Here is a 21,892-nt window from a genome sequence, read left to right as displayed (position 1 = left end):
CAGGCGTATTTCCAACGCTTGGGAGGAGAGGGCGGGGTATCGTTCCCTTTCGCTGATGCAAGAGTCTAGTGCGGTGGTAGGAGAGGTGTCGGTAGGAGCAGAGCTGCCACCGGGGCCTGGGGCTGACCCGTCCGACTTCCCGTCCGTGCTGAGCCCACTCGAGCCGCAACCATGTCCGGGGACGAGGTGAGGGCCTGAGCCTGGCTCTGGGGCTAAGGACTGAGGCGGAGAGCCTTAACCCACCCCGGTGTGGGAGACCGGGCCTGCGGCCTAGCGGCCGGCCTCCGCCATGTGGGGCAGCCGGGCCTGGGCGGCTGGGAACGGTAGAACCGGTGAGGACTTCGGAGCCGCGGGCCTGGTGGCGCCCGGCTCTTCTCAGGGCGGCGGCGCCGAGGCCTGCTTCCTCCTGTGCCGGGCGTTTCCGGACTTAAGAGCTCGTTGAGTCGCCCTCCCAGAAGGGGGCTTGAATGCCCGGGTAATTCCCCGAAAGAACGAGATTGGGGCTGCCGACCGCTGCATTCCTTTCGATTTGACAGTGCGGCTCCAACTCTCCTCGCTGGGCGCCGGGAGTGCCGAGAGGAACCTGCCTCAGCTCCGGCGGAGCGCCCTAGTTTAAAACTTTGTAGGCTCGCATGTCCTGGCCGGTATCCGCCCTTATTCTCATCTCGAGCATTATTTCTTTAAAAGACCTAGGGGTGAGGGAGATAGGACAGAGGAAGAAGACCCTTCAGCCTCAAAAAGTGACTCACCTCGGAAAGTTTTAGGGCGGGAGTCCCTGAGCCTTCCTGAGCAGAGCTCACAGCGACGTGAGCGGGAAGATGGGGCTACGAAGCTGTCTGGATCTTATTCCACCGTCGTGCTTGTACCTCAGCAAATTTTCTCAAATCCCTTTTAGCCAGATTTATTCCAGTTCATGTAAAATCAAACGGCTTAAAATGAAATCTGATTTTAAGTACTGTCAGTAAGTATTGATTGAGGAAAACTACGGCTTACCGGCCAGCTCTCCCCGCCAAAAAACAAAAAGCTCTTGAATTTATAATAATTCACTTCGTAAATATTGGGGTGCTTGGCCTATAGCGCCTTGGAGAGTAGGAGGAGGAAAAAATCAGGGCTTTCTCGAGCGTTGGTTTTTATTAGGTAGGCCCTGCACGAATTTCCACAGTAGTGGAAAGGCCTGATCATAGGGTAAAGAGAGTGGTTAAGAAGGCAAATACATGTGCTCACAGAAAGGATATTCTCCAATTTGGTTAGAGTGAATTCTCTTGAAATGTAAGTGGCGGCTAATTCGTGGAGGGATTTGAGGACCACATAAGAAATTTGGATTTTTTATACTGGAGGAGTAGACTCCAATCTCACATATGATTTCACCACCGTGTAAAATTGGTATTGTTACGCCCATTTTAGAGATGAGAGAACTGAGGCTTAGAGAGTTGTATGATGCCCATGACTAAATAATAAGTGGTGGATTGAGTAGTAGAATACCAGATCTCTGCAAACAATACTGCCTCCATCTAAGTCACTGGGAGACTCTTGCTCTGTTAGGAAATAACTGAGAATCTAAATGAAATCGGCGGTTCTTGCTTGGAGGTCATACTCTGACCTCCAAGACATTGCTCTGGCTACTGTATTTTTCAAAAGTTCTGAGAGTGGCAATGTTTCATGCTTGGTTTTTTTCCTACTCATTTTCTAAAATTTTCATAACCTTTAACAGTGCCTTTGTAGGTACGGTGTGGTACTATTCTGTGTATGGGGTTTATGGTAAAGTACTCACAAGTGTTGGACTTAAGAGATCTACTATTTGCTACAGTGGGTAGAAGAAATAGGGCCATTTCAACATAGCGATTTGGGGAGCTGGAGGATTCAGTTTTAGCAGTGGGGTCAAGTTTTGAAGGAAGTGGAATGTGAATAAATTATTGAAGGGTGAACAAGATTTTGTCAAGCAAAAATGGCAGAACCAGCATTCCAACAGAGGGCTTTGGAAGCCAATAAAGTGTTAAGTAGCTTAGCACTTCGCTGATCTACCAGTCCAACTTCATTTTATAGGCAGGAAAACTAGGGCCTAGGCAGCAAATTAGTGGGACTAGAAACTCAGCCTTTAGCTTCCACTCTGGAGGTATGTTCAGGATCTGGTTCCTCAGTACTGTTGACTAAATTAGTATTCTTAGGCAAGTCCTTAACTTCTGACTACTTTACAGACTTTAAGGATCAAGTGAAAAGTTGTACGTGGAAAAGATTTATAAACTACCAGGGTCTCCCCAAGAGACCCTGGGCCTAAGATAGAGGGTTAAAGAACTTACTGTTAGTTTGGGGTTATTTTTTTTCCCCTATTTTCTCACATTTCCTTCTTTCTTTAAGTACTTTATTGATGTATAACTGACATAAAATAAACTGCATACATTTCTTTTTAAACCTGGTAATTAAGCCAGAAACTCACCAAAATATAACTTTCTTTAACCTAGTGGAATCCTGACCTTTTAAAAGCAGTCTTCTAGAATCATGGAAAAATCCCCTAATCTTCAGGCATTCATTATTTTTCAGACCATTTTTTTTGAAGTGCTGTTAATAACTAAGATTACCTCTTATTACTAGGCCTCATTTACAAGTTGTCGGAACTATTGGGTTTTCACACAACGTGGTAGGATGTTTTACAAAAGAAGTTTTAAACTAAAAAAAAAAGTTCCTGATTAAAAATGGAATGTGTGTTGTACAAAGTCTACAAAACACAGAAGAATACAAAGAAATAAAAATCTTGTCACCCAGAGAGGAGAGTATTTAGCATTCCTTCTCACCTTTTTTCTCTAGGTTCTTTTGTAACTAACACTTGCTTCCTGGGTGTGGTGTGACCATAAAGTTATCATCTTGGGTAAATTCTGATGGATGAGAGTAGGTTACCACTTTTCATGAAGCATTTTAGCATTCTCCAGCCCAGCCCAACCTGGAAGTTGAAAGTGAGAAGCTGTTTTTGAAAGCTTTGCTGTGGACTTACTTAAAAAAAAATCTCAAGAGGTCTGTGGTTTTTTCCTAAGTGTACTGTTAGCAACTATTTGCTTCTCAAATCCAAACTAGTCTCATAAAACATTTTGAATGTAATAATTTGTGAGACATGAAAATCTTTAAAAATATATTTTTTTTTACTCAGCACTGACATGGCCTTGTATTTTGGGGGAGTACCCCTCTGGGCACTACTGTGGGATCCCTGGTTTCCTTATTTTTAAACCCTACTTTGGTAGGTGGTGTGAGTATATGAGGGAATAACTATATGTCTTAAGTATCCAGAGATAGTAATTGAGAGAGATGTTAATTATTTCAGTGTATAATTCCTGCATGTTTATTACTCTTTACAAGGCTACAACCAAACTGTTTGCCTATAGATTTAAGTATGAATGTTTTTCAGAGAGTAGGAAGATAGCTGTGAGGCCATCCTCTTTTCGAGAATCCCTCCTATCTTTGGTCTGTCTTGCTAAATAATAGTTAAAAGGTAATTAGTATTCCAGGGAACTTGATACTTGGGGAAAAAAATGCAATACATTGTAAGCCCTGCCAGACAACCAAATTTCTAGTGCCTTGTGTGTTCTCTGTCCTTTTGCCAAATTTCCATATTTCAGGAATGAGGATAAACTGGATACCTCCCTGGAATAGATTGCAACATTCATGTAGATTGACCCAGGACCTAATAGTTAGCAGTGGGGAACTTCTTCCTGTTTCTTCAGTCTTCTTTATTTTTTATATCCTCTTCTTTAAGTTGCTCAGTAATGTTCTTCAGACTGACTGCATTTCAGAATTACTCATTTGCTACACAATTAAATCTTGGTGAAGGTGGAAGAGGAAATCTTTGAAATGAGGCTGTGTCAATTTCCAAAATATCTTGCAGATCCTTTTTCATTGGGTGAGGACGATAACTACCCTCCCTTAATTATAGACCCTAGTTTGGTTCAATTGGTTGAATTTGGTTCAATTTGGTTCAATTGGTTCAGTGTAGTTCAATTTCTCTGATGTACTTGGATGATAAATTTAAGTTAATTGGAATCAGTTTGAGGAAATTTTTTTGAGTGTTTCATGATATGTCTTGAAATTTGATCACCCCAAGTTGATGAAACTTCAGTGATAGGAATCAAGAGATACCATGCTTTGTGAACTATAAAGCATTATATAAATTATAATAATTGCTAACATTTATTGAGTACTTTTGTTCCAGGCACTGTACCAAGTGTTTTATATTTAATTACTCATTTAATCCTCCCAATAATCTTGTGAGATTTGTTTTTGGTTCTGCTACTGATCTCCATTTTATAAATGAGGCATGTAAAAGGTAAGAACTTATCTGGAGTAACACAATTAAGTGCGTGCCAGAGTCAGGATTTGAATTCAGTCAGTTGGGCTCCAGATCTTTGCTTTCAAATACTTCTCTGTCACAGCAGATCATTGGGCAAAATCCTAAATTGAAGCATGGTAGAATTTAGACAAAGATTGGTAAGGGCTTAGAGAGAAATACTTGAGGCTTGAATCCAATTCTGTTTGACTTCAAAGACCTCTTTCCATTTTACCAGGCATCTACTCTAAATGTTGCTAAACTCTTGTGTCTAAAATAATAATCTAGTCTTTTTTTCCCACGTGATCAGCGTATACAAGATGCCAAAAATAAGTTATAAATTAGTTTTTCACTTACTCTCTAGTGGACATTAGACTTAGAATAGCTAGGAAAACTTAATGTTCCCAAAACAAAAAGCAGAGTAAAAGCTTATGGAACTTTCTCTTATTTAGAGATTTGCTATAGGAAGAGGGTCTGATGGATTTTCTTAAAGATTTGTCTGAGCTTGGGGAGGAGTGTCGGGATGGGATGAGAGACGTTTTTGTTTTAATTATTTATCAGGTCAAGTCTCCCGGCATAGCAAACCAGCCGTAAATAAAACTTGTGTAAGCTGCCGAGGCATTGGTTTTCTCATCCATAGAGTGGGGAACATAGCATGAGTTGTTGCTAAGGTCCCTTCCCAAGTTCCATGATACATTTATAAAGTCTCCAAATTTGTTCATGAAATTTAAAAGTGAAGTTGCTGTATCTTGTGAGGATTTACAAATTTAAAGGCATGTGCACGTGTTTCTGAACCATACCCCTCCCCCACCCCTTTACTAATAAAGGTAGGTTGTTGGATGGACTTCCTGTGTATGTTTGTAAAATCCTTTTTGGTACTTTAATGCACCATATATTGTACTTTCAAGCACATATTTTTTGAGTATACAATATTTGGAATGTGAGTATCTTTAAACACAATCACTTGGTTCTTTTTTTTCTTTCTTTAAACAGATGATTTTTGATCCTACTATGAGCAAGAAGAAAAAGAAGAAGAAGAAGCCTTTTATGTTAGATGAGGAAGGGGATGCCCAGACAGAAGAAACCCAGCCCTCAGAAACAAAAGAAGTAGAACCAGAGCCAACTGAGGACAAAGATGTAGAAGCTGATGAAGAGGACAGTAGGAAAAAAGGTGAGTTTGTAGATATAGAAGAGTCACTGTTGTCCTGTGAGACCTGGTTCTCTTTTGTGTTTTGGATTTTGTGCCTACAGTGACCTCCCAGCCTGGTAAGTGAAGTTGAGGCTATTAACATGTTGTATGCACTTGGTCTTGCCAGATTTCTGATAGATTTATTCCAGAGAAATTCCTACCAGTCCCCAAGTTGCAGAGATGACAAAACCTCATCATCTCAGGCCTGGTTTTTCCAGTCTTCCCTGTCAGGTCTCTATTTTCCAGTTTCAATTGTAGTGGTATTTGAGTGTAGGCAGAAAGACATTGGAGCAAAATAGGCATTTTTGTATCTTAGCAAATCTGAGAATCTATAGAAGAGATTAAAATTATAGCTTAAAATGTTTGGATTTAGACACCAGTGTTTTAGTCCCTCTTGTGTTCTAACATAAGACACTATTTGATGTAAAAAAAAAAAAAAAAAAAAAAAAAAAAAAAAAAAAAGACACTATTTGATTACTAGAAATAAATGATACGGTAAATATGATTTATGTCTGTTGAACATACTACACTGTTGGCGATGGGGAGAACTGACATTTATTGAGCATCTAGTATGTGCTAAGCATCTTTTACATGTTTAAAACAAACTTGAAAAGTAAGACAGGGGCTCCTGGGTGACTCAGTGGGTTAAAGCCTCTGTCTTCAGCTCAGGTCATGGTCCCAGTGTTCTGGGATCGAGCCCCACATTGGGCTCTCTGCTTGGCTGGGAGCCTGCTTCCTCCTCTCTCTCTCTGCCTGCCTCTCTGCCTACTTGTAACCTCTGTCTGTCAAATAAATAAATAAAAATCTTAAAAAAAAAAAAAGTCCACTTCCTTTTAAAAAAAAAAGTGAGACATTTTTGTGGTAAGACCAATGAATTCGTAAGTAGCTCCTTGAAAAACCGTAGCAGATGGATCCTAAAGTATTCTTAGTGTACAATAGGGCAGGACAAATGGAAGACTTATTGAATAAACCCATTATTACTAATGGTGGATAAAGTTTCAAATTGTAGGCTTAATGAATGTTATATACTTTATAAGGCCTTTTGTTGATGGATTGATTTTAGTAACAATGAGCTAACCACTAGTATTTAGATGAAAAAAGTATAGCACCTTAGTAGCCAGTAGGGAGGTAGATAAGCCATTAAGTATCTCTGTTGGAATAACAGAGGGTTACTTCTGTTAACTTAGGAACTTAGGAGGCACCTAAAACCCAGTTGGGGGATAGGGTTAGAGTAGGCTTCTTGGTGGAAGTTACTTCTAACCAAGATCCAGTGAGATGAAGTTAAGTGCCACATGAGAGGGCCAATGGGAGGCTTTAGGTAAGAGACTACACACATGACACTAAGAAGTAGAAGTAGTTTAGACTAGAACCAACAACGAAGGGTTGGTAGATGAGAGCAGGGCCAGAAATGGAGAGAGAAAGCTAGAGAACCTTGGAAATTGTGTTAGAACTCTGACTTTGCCATAAGAAAAATGAGGCATTGTATGTATGGTCAGATTACTAAAATTATTCCCAACATGGGTCCCCTACCCAGGTTTTTCCTACAAAGCCTTGACTTGACCTGCTATTGAGTTTTTCAGAACTGTGATCTTGGGTTGTAGAGAGACCACTGTACTAATTAATACCAAATCTGTCTATTCTGGTCACTTGACTAATTAATAGCTGAAATGTTGGTTTAACTCGGTTTGTGCTATACCTTCTGCTAGTTGTTAATAATTTTTACCCTTAATTATCTGTATTTTTAGATGCTTCTGATGATTTAGATGACTTGAACTTCTTTAATCAGAAGAAAAAGAAGAAAAAAACAAAAAAGATATTTGATATTGATGAAGCTGAAGAAGGTGTAAAGGTAGTATTGCTTTCTTATTGAAGGTAAAATTTGTCCTCTCGAAGGTTGTTAATGGCTGATGTTTCTTTTGCCTCAACAGCTTTGCTTTTGTTATTAAGTACTTGGTCAGTGTTAAGGTCATTTTCTTGGGATTGTGTCTGACTAGGTATCTTAAAGAAATTATGGTTTAAAGGAATATCAATTGAGTTTTACACATTGTATTGCAGGTGCCATTAAAATAATTACAAAATGCCCTTGGCCATTAACCACACTGAGATTGGATGAGGAGAGATATCTGTATAAGTGAGAAATTCTGTGGAGCATATATTCATATGGTTTCTTCTTTTAGACTTTTGGTAGCATGTTGAAGATACACAAACTTATGCATGTTCCTCTGAGCAGCAAAAAATGAACCCCAGCTAGTGATGGTTGGTGGCTAATGATTTTATGGTCTATAGGAGAATGGGAGCACTTGGTTTTATGGGGTTCTCTAGTCTTTTAGGGACATGAGGCCCTGTGATTATCTTGTTACTCGATCAGTTTCCAATATAAATATCGCAAAATTCTTTTTAAAAAGGATAGATTAAGAGGTGGGTAGGTGGGTAAATAGAAGGATGGATGAGGAAGGAGATGAAAGTCTGTTACTCCCTTACTTAGAGCTACTATTTTAAAGACCCTGTCCAGGACTTTTGAACAGACCCATAAAATCTGTTTTAAAAATCCAGGATAATAGCAATTTTATGTATATACAAGTGAGAAGGATTAAGCATGAGAACAAACATACACATGTACTAAGTGTCCCATTTTATGCTCTTTACCCCAGTTTTTTTTTTTTTTTTGTAAGATTGGTTCCCTTTTTTCTTTAATTAACATACAATGTGTTATTTGCTTTGGGAGTACATATCTGTGAATCATCGGTCTTACACAATTCACAGCACTCTCCATAGCACATGCCCTCCCCAATGTCCATAACCCAGCCACCCTATCCTTCCCCTCCCCCCCACCCTCCAGCAACCCTCAGTTTGTTTTCTGAGATTAAGGGTCTCTTATGGTTTATCTCCCTCCCAGTCCCATCTTGTTTCATTTTTCCTCCCTACCCCCATAACCCCCACCCTGCCTCTCAGATTCCTCATATCAGAGAGATCATATGATAATTGTCTTTCTTTGATTGACTTATTTAGCTTAGCATAATACGCTCTAGTTCCATCCACATTGTTGCAAATGGCAGATTTCATGTTTTTTGATGGCTGCGTAATATTCCATTGTATATATGTACCACATCTTCTTTATCCATTCATCTGTTGTTGGACATCGAGGTTCTTTGCATAGTTTGGCTGTTGTGGACATTGCTGCTATAAACATTTGGGTGCAGGTGCCCCTTTGGATCACTACATTTGTATCTTTAGGGTAAATACCCAGTAGTATGATTGCTGGGTCATAGGGTAGCTCTATTTTCAACTTTTTGAGGAATCTCCATACTGCACCAACTTGCATTCCCACTAACAGTGTAGAAAGGTTCCCCTTTCTCCACATCTTCGCCAACATGTGTCCTTTCCTGACTTAACTTGAGCCATTCTGACTGGTTGTACCCCAATTAGTTTATTTGCTCAAACTCAAGTAAATAAAGTGTATCCCACATGTAGTAGGAAATGTATACAGTAGTAATTCATTCAGTTTTGGAAATGGCCACAATTTTGATAACTTGGTTAATTCAGCAGATATGTATTGGTAATTACAGTGAGTCCGGCATTGTGTGCTAATTGCTAAGGAACGGAAATGAACAAGATATTTTTCCTTTTAAGAGATTATTTTAGGGCACCTGGGTTGTTTAGTGGGTTAATCTTTGCCTTTGGCTCAGGTCATGATCTCAGCATCCTGGGATCAAGGCCTGTGTTGGGCTCTCTGCTCGGCGGGTAGCCTGCTTCCCCTTCTCTCTTTACCTGCCTTTCTGCTTGCTTGTTCTCTCTCTCTCTCTCTTTCTCTCTCTCTCTCTCTGTCAAATAAATAAATAATTTTTTTTTTTTTTAAGATTATTTTAGTTCAGGAATAATTTAGACTCCTTTAGAACAAGGCGGCTTTTTGTGTTTGTTTATTTGTTTTAAAAATTTTATTTATTTGACAAAGAGAGACATAGCAAGAGAGGGAACACAAGCATCGGGGAGAGGTAGAGGCAGAAGCAGGCTTCCCTGTTGAGCAGGGAGCTCAGTGGTGGGGCTCCATCTGAGTACCCTGGGATCATGACCTGAGCCGGAGGCAGATGCTTAACAACTGAGCCACCCAGGTGCCCCAGAACAGGATGATTTTACCTGGATTTATCTTATTGTCTCCCTGTTTGGGGATTCTCTTCTTTTCCTACTATTGTAGGGAAACTGAGAAAGAAATGTTCAGATTATACTGAACAAATGAGGTTTAAATATCCTGGGTAACAAAGTGACATATCAGATGTGCTATAGAAGGTCTTGGTTATTTAACAAGGTTTTGTTGGTCAGTTCCTTTAGTAGCTTTTGTCCTGAAGAGTCACGTTATAAGCTCTACTCTTACTAAATGCTTAAATACTTTTTTCTCTGCTATTGAAGGTATAACATAGCTTGTTACTACAAGTATCCTCATCAGGTAAGGCATGAAGTTTAACTTGAAACTAAAGTGTTTTTAACATAGGGGTATTGGGTTACTCATCCACCTGAATTTTCAGACCATCACAGGGCTTTTGAAAAATTTTGAAAAACACTCTGCTATTTTCTGTGTTTCACTGGGTCTTTGCTTCAGTTTGGAAGTAGATCTTACTGGAATGAAGTCAATAAATAGTATAGGACTAGAAATTAGTTGTTGCGTGCTAATTTATATAAGCATTATCTAAGTTTCTTGTTTAATGACTGTCGTCTTGTTTGATGACTGTCATCTTAGAGACTAAGTTAATATCCTTTCTTGTTTATGTGTTACCCAGCTAATACACGTGAGAGGATTGGTTTTTGATGGCCAAATGTGGCATTGCGACTACATACTTGGATTTGGGATCTCAAGGCTGAGTGTCATTTACTCCCAGCTATTCCAATTTTTCTGCTAAGATTTATGAAATGACAGTGGCCATTGTCAGAGTACTTCAGGATGTAGGCTTGCAAAAATAGACCTTGATAGGTAATATTGACAACATATTTCAGGGTGGGAAGCCAGATAAGCTGGTCAAAGGATGGGAGAGATTAGAAGACTAGAGACTGAGACTGGCCCTTTCTGATCTTCTGGGGTGTATCTGACTCATTTCTAGTGCCCTGTTTACATCCATAACTACAGCAGCTACTCTTGGGATCCAGGTTTACCTTGTCTCCATCCATTCATCAGGTGAATGTAATTCTCTGGGTTCTGCCTTTTCCCCTCTTTCATGATGTCATTTATTGAAATGATGCCTAAAGACCTTTTCACAGTCTGATGCCAGGCTGACTGTGATATAATAAGAAAACAATTATTTGGTCTTTGTCCCCAGTTCCTGGCACAAGACTTCTAAAACTCTTGCATCTCTGGAGTGATAAAAGTGTATTTTGAGAGAGGACTAGTGGCTAGGAGCTCCTGGATAGCTTTAGGGTGGGGGCTGGTTGTCAGATTAAGCCGTGATTGAAGGATTGGAACTTTCACATACACAGTCCTCCAGGGAAAGGGGCTGGAGACTGAGTTCAGCCACCAATGGGCAGTGATTTAATTAATCTGTCAGCATAATGAAACCTACATAAAAGCCCTTCAATGGCGGTGAACACGTTGGGCTGTTGGGCAAGTGGTATAACCAGAGAAGGCTCTGCAGCTGCCTCACCATGTATTTGGTGTCAGGAGGGAAAAAACACTTCCATTGATTGCATCAGAATACTTAGAAACTCTTTAAAATACTCCTGAACCCTACTGCTGCTGAAGATTGTCAGTCAAGATACAAGATTTTTTTTTGAAGATTTTATTTATTGTAAAGAGAGCCCACATGAGCAAGAGGGACAGAGGGAGAGGGAGAAACAGTCTTAGGCAGACTCTGCACTGAGTGCGAAATCCAGTGCAGGGCTCGATCTCACGACCCCAAGATCACAATCTGAGCCGAAACCAAGAGTCAGATGCTCAACTGACTATGTAACCCAGCTGCCCTAATACAGAAATCTTTTAAAGATTTTAGGTGATTTTGACAGTGGTCTGGTTTGGAAACATGGGCAATACTTGTAAGATCTCAAGGCTGATAGATAAAAGAAAGGAAAATATGCCACAAAAGTGTCTTAAGGAGAGGTACCTCTCTGGCTCAGTCAGAAGAGCATGTGACTCTCTGATCTCAGGATTGTGAGTTCAAGCCCCCACATTGGATGTGGAGCCTACTTTAAAAAAAAAAAAAAAAAAAGGTGTCTTAAAGAGCTTCCAGCTTAAATGACAGACTTTATTTATTTATTAAAATTTTATTTATTCTGAGAGCGAGCACAGAAGGAGGAGAAACAGAGACCTACTGAGTAGGGATCCCAGCACGGGGCCCAATTCCAAGACCCTGAGATCATGACCTGAGCCAAAGGCAGAAAGATTTTATGTATTTATTTATTTGAGAGAGGGAGGGAGGGGCAGAGGGAGAGGGATAGGCAGACTCACCACTGAGCACAGAGGATGACACAGGGCTCATGACTTGAGCTGAAGTCAGACGCTTAACTGACACAGCCATCCAGGTGCCCCTAAATGGCAGACTTTCTGAGCCAGTTTGGTTCACCTGTGAGAGACATTGCTTATCTATAACTTCAGTTGTGAATATTTGTTTTCCTCCAAAATGATGTCAGCCCATGTAATTAAAAAAAAAAAATAGTCTTGGTATCAAAATGTTGATTCTTAATCTCAATTTCTTAGGATCTTAAGATTGAAAGTGATATCCAGGAACCAGCTGAACCAGAAGATGACCTTGACATTATGCTTGGCAATAAAAAGAAGAAAAAGAAGAATGTTAAGTTTCCAGATGAGGATGAAATACTAGAGAAAGATGAAGGTAATATTGGGGCTCAGCACCTCATTTCTAGGTTACACAAGACTTTGGCCTAGTCTCTTTGATGACTTCTTATTTTTCTCTTCTCCTTATTTGCACTGCCTGATAATGGAAACTGAAAGGAAGAAGTATTTAACTTGATAATGAGACTTCAAGATTTCATGGGGGGAGAATTTGGCAATTGGGATTACATTAACTGTAACTGGATTTTAAATAATCAGAAATTTTTTTCATTTTTTGTTAAAAGTGCTGTTTTATTAGCTCTAAGTGCTAAAGTTCTTTAGAGAACTTCAGTGTAGGTAGCAGGTGGATTTTTACGGATGTGGATGTTTCCTAAGTGCTTCAAAACAGCTGGACTTTTTCCCTCTACTTATCCCATTGCATTATGTTATCTTGTGTTTATTTTTTGGTGTGTCTGTTATCACAAATTCCTAACATAGATGTTTCTATTAAGGATTATTCATGAAAGTTGTAACATTGCTATCTTGAAGGAATAACAGGTTGGTTTTGAGCCTTGATGCTTTTTTGCGGGAGGAAGACAAATGTCTTAGAAGCTTTAATTTCTCCAGATCTGACTCCCCCCACTTTGTTACTGCCCACCCCTCATTCTTATGATCTTTATTATCTGTAGCTTTAGAAGATGAAGACAGCAAAAAAGATGATGGTATCTCATTCAGTAACCAGACAGGTCCTGCTTGGGCAGGCTCAGAAAGAGACTACACATATGAGGAGGTAAGATAAATTCTGTTATGAAAAAGGGCTAAGATGTTCACTAGAATTCAAAGAGCAAGATCTTTTATTTTTTAATAATTACTTGGAGTGAGAGAGAATGTGTGCTGTGTGGTGGGGAGGGGCAGAGGGAAAGAGAATCTCCAGCAGACTCTTCACTGACTGTGGAGCCTGGGTTCCATCTCATGACCCCTGAGATGATAATTGGAGCTGAAATTAAGAGTTAGATACTTAACCAACGGAGCCACCCAGGGACCCCTGACGAGCAAGACCTTTATACTGAATTGGAAGGGTCATTTAAGAACAGATCAGGAAATAGGCCCAGAGAGGTCATAGTCCTTGCACAGTGTTGCCTGATACCCTCAGATACCCAGAGTTCAGCAATCATTATGGTATTCACTGTTCCATCTGAATCTATGAACTTCTGAGGACATGGAGCCCCTTAATTGGGAGAGCAGTAGAGGAAGGGGGTGAGACTAATTTAGGGCTAAGGGTGAGTCGAGTTCATTTCTTTGGGCTTTCCTGAATCTTACTTTCCCATGTATCCTATACTTTCCTGTAGAAACAGCAAAATTAGTAGGGCTTATTCATTCATTCATTCATTCAACTTTGAACTCAGTATTGCTCAGGATCCCTAATAGACCAGATCCTGGTTGAGGATTGAGTCCTGCTCTTAAGGCGCTGCCAGAACATGTAGTGATAAATGTGTGTGTTTAGTAAAAAGTGTGTATGTGCTGCTGAAGTGAGCAAAAAGTGAGTACAAAGTGATGTTTGCTTTGAAGGTAAAACAGTGACTCAAGTGGGAATTTTAAACTTCTGCTATTTATACAAATGTATGTGAATATCATTTGTTTCTCTATAGCTACTGAATCGAGTGTTCAACATTATGAGGGAAAAGAATCCAGATATGGTTGCTGGAGAGAAAAGGAAATTTGTCATGAAACCTCCACAGGTTGTCCGAGTAGGAACAAAGAAAACTTCTTTTGTCAACTTTACAGATATCTGTAAACTGTAAGTTGGTTAATGGGGAGTCCTCCATCCCAAATGCCAGATACTCAGTGGAGGATATGTTAAATCCTTATTGGGCACTTTGTTGCAGGTAGAAGGAAAGAATGCACAAGTGTCAGGGTTGGTTTGAGTAAGGTCACAGTTTAAGTCTGTCAGTTCTTCCTAAGGTGAGAAAAGCCAACTCTTGCTGACCCATGAGAATGGATCCTAACCAGATGGAGTGAAGGGGGAGGAGGCTGGATGTAGTCCTCAGACAGGAGCCTGGGGAGCCCAGATAGGGAGGTGGTAAAGCGCATTAGGCTGGGTGGGCCTGCCACACAACTGGAAGAGTGAGCGCCAGGACAGCAGCTGAATTTGGAGTGCCTCCTCTTTGGATGGTCATTGCCAAGACATGGTCGATGGGATTGCAGCTTTCTTAATAACCATCACATTCCATATGTATCTCACCCCCAGGTCACTCCCTGGGCCTGTCACTTCTAGCTCAGCTACATCTTTTCTGACAGGCTCCTTAGGGCAGCTGACCTTATCTACTGTTTGTTGCTCAGTTTCATAAATGATACATGCTTATTGCAGATAAAAGGCAAAACAGTGATGAACACAAAAGAATAATTACTAAAATTCTTCCACCCTGAGGTCATCACTTGGTTTCATTATAGCCATTACTCAAAAGGTTTTAGACTTTTTGCTGATAATAGCAGTAGTATATTCTTATTTTAGAAAATACAGACATGCTAAAGAAAATGAAAAATCATCTGTAAGTCTACCATTAAAGATAATCATAACTTAATACTTCTATGTTTAGCTAGTATTGTGCATGTAGATATTTTAAAATAGATTGGTATCATACTGTGGGGTTTAACAGAGTTTTCTCAATATATCACAAAACTTTTACCCATGTCATTAAATAGTCTTCAGAAATGTTTTCAGTAGCAACACAACATATTCTAACAGTTCCTTAGCTGGATATGGTTGCTTCTGAGTTTTCATGATCAGTGGCAAAGCTTCAGGACACATCCTGATACATGTATCTTGACAGTAACTCGGAATAGAGCCTTAGGGCAAAGTACTGCCGAACTGAAAGGATTGGGTTATTTTTGTGGCAAATGTTAGCAGATTGCTTTCCAACAATCTCCTACCAATTTATATCCCACTAGCAGTGTAGGAGCTTGCTTGTTCTATTATATTTTTCACCAACCCTTACTATACTTTGGGAAGGAGTAACTTAAAATTTTTAATAATACCTAGTTACTGGAACAAGTTCAGACAATGCCAAGTGAAGAGAATGATTTTTTAGAAAAGAATTATTTTAGAGAGCACAAGCTGGGTAGGGATTGGGGCGGGGAGCAGAGAGGGAGGAAGCAGACCCCCTTGCATACGGGGCTTGATCCCAGGATCCTGAGATCATGACCGGAGCTGAAAGCAAGAGTCATACACTTAACTAAGCCACCCAGATGCCCCCCGACCAATGAATAGAATTAAGTTTAAATACTGAATGGCATTGCTCTCTATTTGCTTTTTCCTATTTGGGTGGGGAGGGGGTTTGTAATATACATATCTGCCTTGTTCTAAAAGCAGGCTACCATAACTTTTTTTTTTTTTAAAGATTTTATTTATTTATTTGACAGACAGAGATCACAAGTAGGCAGAGAAGCAGGCAGAGAGAGGAGGAAGCAGGCTCCCTGCTGAGCAGAGAATCTGATGCAGGACTCGATCCCAGGACCCTGAGATCATGACCTGAGCCGAAGGCAGCGGCTTAACCCACTGAGTCACCCAGGCGCCCCTACCATAACTTATTTAACTGCTCTTCATTTGCATATTTAAGCTGTTTTCAATTTTTCTGTTTTCTTATATTTATATCATATATATATGATTTTTAAAAAGGAAATAACATAGGGATTAGCACAACAGCCAAGTGTCCCATTGCCTGGGTTTCATACATTTTGACCTTTGACATTTGTGCCTATTTTTCTTCTTTAAAGGTTTTTGTGGGGTTGTTTTGTTTTTTCTTAGAGAATCCCATGCAGGTTCCACGCCTAGCACAGAGCCCAGTGAGAGGCTTTATCTCACAACCTTGAGATCATGACCTGAACCAAAATCAAGAGTCAGACACAACCAGTTGAAATACCCAGACACCCCTAGATCTTTTTCTTCTTTAAAAAGGCTTTTAGGGGCGCCTGGATGGCTCAGTGGGTTGAGCCTCTGCCTTCGGCTCAGGTCATGATCTCAGAGTCCTGGGATCAAGCCCTGCATGGGGCGCTCTGCTCTGCAGGGAGCCTGCTTCCTCCTCCCTCTCTGCCAACTTGTGATCTGTCAAATAAATAAAATCTTTAAGAATAAATAAATAAATAAAGAGGGTTTTACAGTTACAATCAAGGACATCTGTGTAGCTCTTTCTGATCCCTTTACCTTCCTTCTCAGAAAGAGGTTAACCTGTAAAGTTGGTGTTACTTTTTTTTTCTTTTTTAAAGGATTTTATTTATTTGACAGAGAGTACAAGCAGGCAGGGTAGCAGGTAGAGGGAGAAGCAGGCTCCCCCTGAGCAAGGAGTCCAGTGTGGGGCTCTATCCCAGGATCCTCGGATCATGACCTGAGCCGAAGGCAGTTGAGTAACCTAGCCACCCAGGCACCCAAGTTGGTGTTATTTCAGGGTTTGATGGACTAAACACTAAAATTCACCAAGTAGTTGAGTACAGATAAAAACAGCGAATAGGGTGGTTTTTTAAAAGAGATTTTGTAAGATTTCCAGTGAAAGATAAAGTTTATATATTCCACTTTCTTTTTAGATTACATCGTCAGCCCAAACATCTCCTTGCATTTTTATTGGCTGAATTGGGTACAAGGTAAGAAACTGTATTCACATTTATATACAGTGGTAGATAGCAGTACTAGGTGTTTCAAAGGAACTTCTCATAACTTGAAAGGGATATATAACACACTTAGAATTCACATGATGATAATCAGAGGAACTTTTAGGCCAGGGAGGGAGGGAAACCGTTTGAGAGTTTAGCTGCTTAGGAATAGGGAATAGAGTTAAAGGGGCTCACCTATACAGGCCTGCTGGTGTTCCTGTCATTAATTAGAATTTTGGGGTGTTCTTAGCAAATACTAGACTTTTAGGCCAGAATTTATTTTCTGAATTGTTAATAGGGTATCAAAGAAATAGACTGATGAGTGGCACAGGAGAAAACATTGAAACAGAGATCCATAATTAGTTATTTCCCAGTCTTCAGGGCTCACATGTTGAAGGCACCAAGCCAGTCCATTCCCATTCAGGGAGATCATTACCCCATGGGGCCCATCCCAATGAGTATGACCGTAAGTACTAGGAATCCCAAAAGTTCCTTTAAAAATAAGTAACACAGTCTTAAAGCATGATAATGATGACTAACACATACTGAGTGCCTCCTGTATGCCAGGTACTATGGGAAGCACATTTGGGGGCACTGTCTCAGTTAAAATAGTCCTGTGAACTATAAGTGGAAATTAGTATTACCCATCTTACAGGTTTGGAAACAGGTTCATGTGAGTTGCTCACATAGCCAGTTAATAGCATAATCAAGATAGTAAACTCAGTTCTGCCTGTCTCTAGAGCTTGAGCTCTTAAAAGGCTTACAAGGATTAATTCAGCTTGTTGGAACGGACTACACTTGTTGTGGGGTTAAGGGGTTAATTTGACTAGTGGTAGATAGGTAAGCTCTGTTGTAGAATTGTTGTAAATGTAAATTTGTTACATTATTTTTAACTTGTATAAACTAATGAAGGAATAAAAGCTAGCAGTGTTCTACTTCTCAGAATAATCTACAGTTTTTTAGAGAGGTGGGGTATTATAACAAGTTGTGACCAGTGAACTTGTGGTCAGTGGGCTAAATATTATGGGGTTGTTGAGAAAATTCAATTTCTTTTGACAGTGAATGAAAAAAAATTTCCTACATCAAGCCTGGAAATTAAGGGTTACAGTACACGGAGGATGATAATAAAACCTTATAGTTAAAGGAGAATCACAGGAGAGGTTCTTAGCAGTCAGTTTTATAAGATACAAAACAAATATAAAATTAATGCTACCTGGCTGAATTTTGTTTCACTTTGTGATATGTAGCAAATGATAATGCCTATCACACAGCTTTACCTTATCAAAGTGCTTGTCAGCATCTTCTTTTTTTTTAAAGTACCATTGACAATATGTGACCTGTGATTTCAACTGTACTTTATTGGTAATAGCTTTAGAGATACAATTCACACATTTAAATGTACAAATGGCTTTTAATATGTTGACACAGTTGAACAACCATTACCACAACCCATTTTAGGGTATTTTCATCCACTCAGTGACTGAATCAAAACATTGGGTGCTTAGAATTTTTAGAGATCTAGCTCCCTTCCTGTTTCTATATTTATAGATTATAGACCCCCCTCACTGTCTTGTACATGGCATACATTCAGTAGAAGCATCCTTTTCCTTTGTTGAATAAACCATCACACAGTTAAGGAATCAATTTGTTAGACTTAATCTGTCACTGGAGATTTAATTGGTTGAAACTGGACTTAATGGTAGGAAATAGGAGTAGGTCATCAGGCACCAACTACTTAAATTTTGAAAAATCAGGTAGTACAGCACTGCTCCTAGAACTTGCCTATGCCATTGAATATATTTTAAATAGGCCCTGGAATTTGGTTTCTTACAGGAAACAAAAATAATGGAGAAACTTTTCTTTTCTCTTATAGTGGTTCTATAGATGGTAATAATCAACTTGTAATCAAAGGAAGATTCCAACAGAAACAGATAGAAAATGTTTTGAGAAGATATATCAGTAAGTGTATATTTAATTATATTACTCTGAAATGTTCTCAGTCAGGCTGTAATATTTTAGGGGAGATCCACTGTTTTCTTAATGAAGCTAGAATGGGTGACCTTCAAAGATGAGAGAAAATGATGGGAAGATGGGACAGCTCAAGGGGACTCTTGGCAGCTGCTTAGGGGTATGAGAAGGGTTTGGCTTTCTTAAGGCCCATCAGATCAAGGCTATTGGCTGGTTCTAGGCTGAAGGCCAAGTTAGGGAAATCTCTTTGCAGTCAAGCCTGGACTGCCTTTATCATCTTCCTAATCACTTGAAATTGGCAGGTGGTATTCCCATCTAGGAAAACTGTTGTGTTCTGACTGGCTCTCCTGTAGACAGAACCAGGAATGGCATCTGGCAAGCATCCCTCCTCCTTGGACATTTGGAGTCCTTGGTTTAGTACCTGAACCATCACAGCAGACAGCTTGTGTCTTTTTATCCCTAGAATATCTAAGTTAGGCTAAAGCCTTCCCTGGTCTGGGTGCCAGCCTGGGCTTGTGGAGTCCATTGTAGATGTTTCAGAGGGAAAGAAACCTCTGGCTTACTGCAGCTGCCAGGTAATTCTGAATGTTGCTTTTCCTGCAGAGGAATATGTTACCTGTCACACGTGCCGATCACCGGACACGATCCTGCAAAAGGACACCCGACTCTATTTCTTACAGTGCGAAACTTGTCATTCTCGATGCTCTGTTGCCAGCATCAAAACCGGCTTCCAGGCTGTCACAGGCAAGCGAGCACAGCTCCGTGCCAAAGCTAACTAATTGGCTAACCACCACTGATTTTGCAAAGTGTGTTGTGGAGATTTGGCTGGACAGGTTTACCATCAGAGTGGATATACCACTGTATTAAAAACAAGATAGAAAAGCTGCCAGGTTCTTTGGCGTGTGGCTGGTTGGTATGAAATCCTTGCAAGATGCCGATGCTCAAGCTGTTGACATACTCATTGCCACTTTAACAACTGTCAGAAAAACGTGATGGGGTAAGGCGGTGCTTTTTTAAAATCGTTCATAGACTTATGTAAAATGCAAGATAAATTAAAGTTATTATAACAGTGATTCTTTCAATTTGGTTTGTCAGTTTTCTATAAAAGTTGTGCTTAATGAATTCAGCAAAAACAGTTTGTGCCTGGGCTCTGGTGAGGTCTATCTTCATCCTGAGAAACTGGACATTGGAGGTCGTTTTTCTTGTCAGCTCCTTTTGGGATAAAGCTTCATGAGAGGGTGGTTGGAACATGGTATCTGTGAGGACAGCCTGTTTTCAGTGTCCAGGGATTGATTACATAGATTTGAATTCTTTTCATTAGGTGAGGAATTACTGCCACTACCTCACTACTAAGTCGTCCAGCTGTTAGCACATGAGGGGAATACAAGGTGCTAGGTACCCTCCCTCTCTCAAAATTTTCTTTCTTGCTGGCCACTAAGAAAATCTTAGAAACAGCCTTTAACGTCTTCTAAACAGCACATGAGAAAAACCCTACCTGGGCATCTATTTATTGGTGAGGAAGGCATTGTGGCATGTGATTGTACCATACAGAACTGAATCCAAACCATGATGCTAGAGAATACTTTTCTTTTTCCCAACTTCTGTTCTGGGTTTAAAAAAGACCCACCGTAAATGCTTTTATTTTCTATATTAAAAGTAATTTTTTGGTGTGACCATGAGAAACCTAAGAGGTGATGGTGCCTGTGTGGTGCTTTTGGTGCCTCCAGTTCTGCCGCCTGAGGATTTGGCTGAAAGCTATTTCTCCATATAGCACAGGGAGAAAGATCATTTTATGTGTCTGCTGGGATCTGCCTTGCACACACCTGACGATAAGGGCATACTGCTGCTCTCATGGCCTCACTGCCAGATTCCTAAGTGGCCCCAGGAGCATTCACTCAGCCCTGAATGTCTTAACCCTGTTTTTAATCACTGTGACCTTTCAAGTACAGGCCAGAAACACCTTGGCCATGAAATGGTGGAGGGAGCAGAGTAGTCCCTCGACCTAACAGGTCCCAGGGAGACCACATACACTGGCTGAGCTGCCACCACTGCCCTGATGAACTCAACTGTTTATGATGCCATCTTCCTTCTTTTGTATCTACGCCCACACAATTCCCAATGTCCAATGTTACTGCGTGAATAAAACAAGGATTAGTGCCTCTTGTGTAATTAGCACTCCATTGCTTTTGTGTGTATCTATGTGTTTCATTCATTTTTTACTTTAGTGGGACCCCCTAGGGGAGACAGGATTTTACTATTTTACTTGTGTGACAGGTTGGCACACAGTTGTTGTAATTTCAACCCAATTGTAACTTCATTCTCAAAATTATTTCTGGACTGATAACACCTTTTAAGACTGTATGATTAAAACTGAATTAACTCTTCATTAACCCACTCAGTTTTGGCCTGCCCTAAATTACCCATTCATAGTAGCTTTTATGCATCTGTCTCTACTGCCTCATACCAACCAGCTCAGCTGCAAGGAACCTTCTGTAGGGTGACAAAAAAGGCAACTAGAGGATCTGTGATCAAGAGCCAGGTTTTGGTTGTAAGAAAGGAACAAGACCTTTTCCAAATAAGACCATTTTTAAAGTGTCTTAGGAGACAGTCCTGAGGAGTGTTCGTAATTATACAAAGGGGAAAAAAGAAGGGTTCTATTGGTGGTTTAAAAAGTTTGAGACTAAATAAACAGGTTACATGACTGCTTTATTCTTTAGTATGCTGATGTGCATGTTCTTTCTGACCCCATCCTGGCTCACTCCCACATTTCCACTGCCCACAGCATATAAAATAGCGCACCATAACATAGGCACCAAGAACAAGGGGTTTTGTTAACTCAGGCACCCCTAAGTACTGAGAGCAACCAGTTTCCTAACAAGTTGTAGGTGTTCAATACTTTAGTTTCATCAAAGATTTTTGAGAGAGAGCACAGGCAGGTGGGCAGGATAAGCAGACTCCCCAGCTAAGTGGAGCCTACTGTGGGGCTCAATCCTAAGACCCCAAGATTACAACCTAAGCCGAAGTCAAGTCA

At 40.3% G+C, this 21,892-nt stretch overlaps 1 protein-coding gene across 1 annotated transcript; it reads left to right on the top strand.

Annotated features, from left to right (window-relative positions):
- The first annotated feature begins 30 nt into the window (after positions 1–30).
- Positions 31–19,934, top strand: EIF2S2 (eukaryotic translation initiation factor 2 subunit beta). The gene is made up of 9 exons (XM_004746597.3): positions 31–186; positions 5,303–5,480; positions 7,244–7,347; positions 12,175–12,310; positions 12,939–13,039; positions 13,899–14,047; positions 16,828–16,884; positions 18,767–18,852; positions 19,465–19,934. Exons 1-9 carry the CDS (start codon positions 172–174, stop codon positions 19,638–19,640), a joined length of 1,002 nt encoding a protein of 333 aa, XP_004746654.1. The 5' UTR covers positions 31–171; the 3' UTR covers positions 19,641–19,934.
- The last annotated feature ends 1,958 nt before the right edge of the window (positions 19,935–21,892 follow it).

The sequence above is a fragment of the Mustela putorius genome, unplaced genomic scaffold, assembly GCF_011764305.1.
Source record: "Mustela putorius furo isolate JIRA1106 unplaced genomic scaffold, ASM1176430v1.1 tig00000743_pilon_pilon_pilon, whole genome shotgun sequence".
NCBI lineage: Eukaryota > Metazoa > Chordata > Mammalia > Carnivora > Mustelidae > Mustela > Mustela putorius.
The sequence above is the reverse complement of the archived record's forward strand: the minus strand, read 5'-3'. Positions and strand labels throughout refer to the sequence as shown.